The sequence below is a fragment of the Ailuropoda melanoleuca genome, chromosome 16, assembly GCF_002007445.2.
Source record: "Ailuropoda melanoleuca isolate Jingjing chromosome 16, ASM200744v2, whole genome shotgun sequence".
NCBI lineage: Eukaryota > Metazoa > Chordata > Mammalia > Carnivora > Ursidae > Ailuropoda > Ailuropoda melanoleuca.
In genome coordinates, this window is record NC_048233.1 from 41,892,272 (window position 1) to 41,897,452 (window position 5,181).

The 5,181-nt window shown below is 59.8% G+C and overlaps 1 protein-coding gene across 2 annotated transcripts in view; it reads right to left on the reverse strand.

Moving 5' to 3' along the window:
• The window catches only part of KRT80 (keratin 80), a 20,874-nt gene that overhangs the window by 10,461 nt on the left and 5,232 nt on the right, over positions 1–5,181 (reverse strand). For both annotated transcript variants that reach the window (XM_011227855.3, XM_011227854.3), the window contains exon 2: positions 3,827–4,035. In XM_011227855.3, the coding sequence (XP_011226157.2) occupies positions 3,827–4,035 (209 nt within the window). The remainder of the gene's footprint in view (positions 1–3,826; positions 4,036–5,181) is intronic.

Consider the following 5,181-nt stretch of genomic DNA (forward strand, 5'->3'; position numbering starts at 1 on the left):
CCCCCCCCCTTGTTAGCTGGTAGGATACCATTGCATCATGTTCCCTCCAGAGGGGCGAGTGTGGACGTTGCAGTTAGATAGACCCCCAGTGTGTTCTTGGGCAGGTAACCGCACCCATCCTTCCTCGGTTTGACCGTCTATTAGGGTGTGTGTGCACATGCGGGGTCGGACCACGCCCACCCCCATACAATGACAGACGTGCATAATCGATCCTGCATGAAGGTGGGTTCCCTCTCTTAGATCTGCCTCCTCCTTCCTCTACCCCACCTTGCGTTTGGAACAAGGACACTGCTGGATGAAGGTCGGGGTCTCTGGGTCTCTGACCTTAGCCCCTTCCTCTCATCAAACCTCTGTCTCACCCCTCTCTGGGGTGGGTGTCCGCCAGCCTTCTCACCCTCAGCCCCACCTGCTTCAGTGGATGTGGACATTCTGTGGCTTCCTGTTTCCTTCCCTCCATTCCAGGGAATGCCTGAATCACTGGCGGCTCTAATTACAGCCGCCTGCCCGCCCCAGTCCCTGACCTCACGGGCAGGGGCAGCGTCACCCATCGCCCACGTCAGCTGGCTGGACCTGCCACCGCTCAGGCCTTGTTTCCCCCAGGCTTTACCCGAGCAGCTGAGGGGAGCAGACCCCAGTGGTGAAGAGCCCGCCGGTACCGGGTCTCTGAACCTCGGTGTGCTTAGCACACGCACTTTCCCGCTGCTGCCTTGGCTTCCCAGAGTCTGCGAGGGGCTCTAGGGATGTGGGTCACGGGCGTGGGGTGGAAGGTGAGCCAGGGGGGCTAGTCTGCAGTCTGGGGCCTACCAGAGCCAGCACAACTCCCGGAAAGCTTTCCTCGCGCCCTCTTCTGTGCAAGTGAGCTCCACAGCCACACTGCTTGGGGTTAGATCCTGGCTCCGTGCTAACTAGCTGTGGGACCTTGGATACGCTGCGAGTTGTGCCTCAGTCGTGACAACAGTGATGTCACGAGGGTTATATAAGTTAATCCACCGAGTGTTTACAACAGCACATGGCACCTGCTAAAGCTATTATTATCACCTGAGCTCTGCTCTCTCTAACGCCAGGCGCTGGCCCTCAGCCCCTCTGCCTTGGCCTCTAGCATCTCTGGAGACAAACACTGGGAAGCCTCATGGCAGAGACAGTGGATGGTTCTCTGCACTTCCATTCCAGACTTCCCACTGGGAATTTGGTGGCCTCTGAGGACTTCCCTGCCCTGGAGGCGGGGGTCTAGAGAGCTCCAAGGTGAGAAGCCCCTCATTGGCTGGCCCTCCCTGTGTAAGCCCAGTGGTCAAGGCTCTGCCCTTCTCCCCTCCCTTCTGGATAGCAGAACACTGCCTGCTTGGGGACAGGACCTTGGAGAGAGCTGTGGGGGGGGGGTTGTCTGAGGTGTGGAACCTCCTCCTTACCCCTCATTGTCCTTCCAATCCTTTCGTATGCCCTTCCCTTTTCACCAGCTCCACTGGATTTCAGCCCTAGTTCACACCTTCAACCAGATGCTCTTGTGCAGTGAACCTCCTGCACAACCGTACATGGCACCCCTGAGTCACTTGCTATGTGGCCTTGGGCAAGTGGTTTCCCCTTGTGGGACCTCTGCTTCATCCTTAGTAAATACAAGGGTTAGCTAGCCGATCCTTGGGGTCCTGGCTACATCAAAGCTTCTGGAAGTCTCTATCATTATAGAGACTTAGGTAAATACTATTTCCTCTACTCCACTCCCAATCCCCTGCCAGTCTTCCAGCCACCAGTTCCCAAACCCATTCTCAGCCCTTTTCAGCTTGTCACACCCACCCCGGCCCCCCCACCCCCAACTTGTTTATTTCTAGGAGTGAAGCTGATCTCATCGGCCTTGTAGAGGCAGGGCACACCCCTCCCTGTCAGGGCTTGGCCTGGCGTCTCCTGGCTCCTGGGGCCCCCCAGGCTCTACACAGTCAGGCTGCAGCTTCCCTGACTCTGGCCTGTGGGTCTAGAAGCCCTCCAACCTCACCTCCCCCAAGGCTGGTGGGTTTCCTACCCAGAGAGGGGAAGAGAGGCCCTAAGCCGAAACAGCAAGCTCAGGCCGCAGATGGAAACCAGGCAGCTGGCCAACTGAAGAGGCTGAACCAGATTAAAACAACAAGCAGAGTTGGTACAGAACTTCCAGTTACGAAGTGCCTCCGCAGATGTGATCTGGCTGGGCTCACGGGGCAGCCTCATCCCGCGGCTGGCTGGCGTTATGGATGGGCCAGCGCACATGGCTGTGTGACTAAGGACAACTCCCTGCCCTCTCTGGGCCTGTGTTTCCTTCCCCATGAAAGGACAATCCCAGGCCCCCACCCAGCCATTCTCTGATTCTTTGAGGGCCAAAGAGCTGCTAGACATCAGTGAAAGGAATCCTGGATTCTGGTGTGCTAATGTGATTCCCCTCCTCATGGTCAGACTTTGAAGCTAGGCAGCTCAGAGTGGAAAGTGAGGTTCCCGTGGGTTTCTGTAGGAACTGGTAGGGCAGGGGCGGGGGGAGAGGTGGCCCCTCGGCCCCAGAGGGGCCCAGCCATGAGGAGGAGCCCAGGCCAGGGTTGCAGATCACGCTTGTTGGTCGGAACGTTCTAACTAGATCCACAGGTGAGGACTGAGGCCCCCAGAGTGGGGAGAGCTTGCCACGTGACCATCTCCTCTGAATATGGCCTGAGCAGGGGAGGTCACAAGGAGAGGTGGTGGGCAAGCTGAGCCACAGCCCAGACCTGGCCCCCTGACAGGCTGCCCCAGCCCCGCCTGGCTGGCGGTTCCCAAGACTGCAGGCCTCACCTTGGGTTGGCAGAGCTTGGGGCAGGGCCAAGTGCAGGAGGAGGGGAGGGGAGGGGTTCAAGCACAGCCCACCCTCCCTCAGCCAGGCTGAGGGCCTCCTCAAAGGAGACTGGACCAAAGGAAGGAATGCAAGGACACAGCTTCTCTGCTCCGTCTCAGCTTCCTTGTCCTTGAGGCCCTGCCCTCTGTTTGGTCAGAGATGTCACCTCTCCTCCGAGGGACCCAAGCACCTGGTCTTGTCTCTCCAGACTGCCCAGGTCAGTTTGGCAAACCCGTGTCAAGGACTACTGTCAGCCTTCTAGGGTCTAGGAGAGTTGCCGTTTATGGCTGCCGGGTGCCATGCTGGCCTCCCCACTTCCTCCTCATGCCAGCCTTGGGATGGTTCAGCGTCACCATCCCCACTGCACACAGGGGGAACTGAGGCTTGGGTGTTGAGGTCACAGAGCTGGTGAGGGGTGGGGGGCCAGGAGCGAACCCTTTCCAGTCTCTGAGCCCCTCACAGGCTGGGGCTGTGACTTTCTCATCTCTCTAGATCCCAAGGCCACCACTGAGGTCAGGCTTGCATTACCTACAGGGGATTGCTTCTTTATGCCAACAGACCCCACCGTTTCTGCTCCCTGCTTGGCCCCGCTTCCCTTTCCAGCCCACTTGAGATCAAATTTCCAACTCATATCCGATGCAGGAGCCCATCTGTTAGTCTAGCTGGTGACAGTTTCCCATTGCCAGTGGGATGTGTGGGCGAGAGCAAGCGTGTTTAAGGGCACAGGAGGAAGGCACAGGGGACAGGGACTGCGATGGTGCCCGGGCCTGGCAAGCACAGGGCTTAGCCGTCCGTCCGCATAAGACTGACTTGGTTTCAAGGGGCACTGTTGGGGAGGGTTTAGAATACTGGCGGGCACATAGTAGGTCCTCAGGAAGCACATCTGTAGCAAAGTTTAAGGACGTTTTCTTGCTTCCCAGCTCGGGTGCCCAGGGCCTTGCATCTGGGTGCAGGCTGGTTCCCACCCTTGGTCCTTGCCCACAGTCCCTCTCGGGTGCACCCTACCTGATTCGAAACTCCTCGACCTTCTGGAGCACCTGCAGCAGGTTGGCCTCCAGCTGTCCCCGCTCCTGGCTCACTTTGCGCAGCTCCTCCTGCAGCCGGCCCTGGTACTCCTCATAGAGGTGCCCGAGGTCGAAGGTGCTGGAGTCCTGGCCTTGCAGGAAGCGCCAGCGGGTCTCCAGCAGCTGGTTGCGCTGCTCCAGGGCCTGCACCTGGGAGAGGAGGGGAGCGGCGGTGAGAGGGCCAGGCGTGGACCGGTCCGGCATGGAGGCCCCGGGCCAGCCAGCGAGCCCGCATGGGGGCGTCCCCGGGCAGGGGCCGGTCATCTGCTCTGCGCTCGCCACCCGGGCCGCACCGGGTGTGTTCAGATCACATCTCCAGCTGCTGAGGGTTCGTACAGAAGATGGCCAGATAAGGAGGGAGCCAGAAAAGGGTGGAGTCAATTAGGAAGGTTTCCTAGGGGAGGAGCGGGGCCGAGAGAGGAGGGAAGGGGCTGAATGTGCCAATGAGGTGACAGGCCCTCCATGGCCGCCTGGGGCTTGGGTGGGAGACCCTGGGGAACACAGGGTGTCAGAGGCCTGTCCGCCGTCCCCCCACCTGACAAGCCTAGTCTCATCTTGCCGTGGAGGCTCAGCAGGGTAGGGCCTGGTTAGTAGCTCACTGTGAATCCTCCTGACAGCTGGACTTGCAGCCTCTGCAAGCCTCAGTTTCCCCAGCTAGAAGTTGGGGCTGACGTGGCCTGCCCTGGCCACCTCTCAGGGCTGTCTGGGACAGGAAGGCGGGATGTGCTCCGGAACAGTAATACTGGCAAATGTTTATGCGTTCCCTACTGCGTGCCAGGCCTCGTTCTAGATGCTGGACGCCTTGGCCTCATGAGATCCCCACAAGCTGATGGGCTACGTGTAGTCTTCCGCCACACTTTACAGAGAGGCTGCATAACTTGGCCAAGGTCACAGAATTAGCAAGGGGCAGAGCCAGGTGTGGAACCCAGGGCAGCGGGGGTTTAGAATCTTTTAACATCCACAGCACGGGGCTCCTGTCTGCGGCTGGAGTCACCGTGGGCGCTGGGACCCACCCGCCCTTCCTGGACTGGCTTCTGTAGGAGCCCGCATTGCCTTGAGGGTGACGCCTGGGAGGGCTCTGGGCACACCGGCTTCTCTCAAACCGCCTGCTCGCTCTGCTCCAGGAGTTCCCACGGCTCCCAGCCCAGCCATGGCACGCCGTCAGGATCCCTCTGAATCCTCTCGTACCTTCCACCCAGCGCAGCCCAGCGCAGCCTTGGGAGGCCCCCTGCCTCTGCCCAGGGTTCCTGTCCTCTCCAGGCTCCAGCCTGCCTTTGACTGTCCTTTCCACCATCC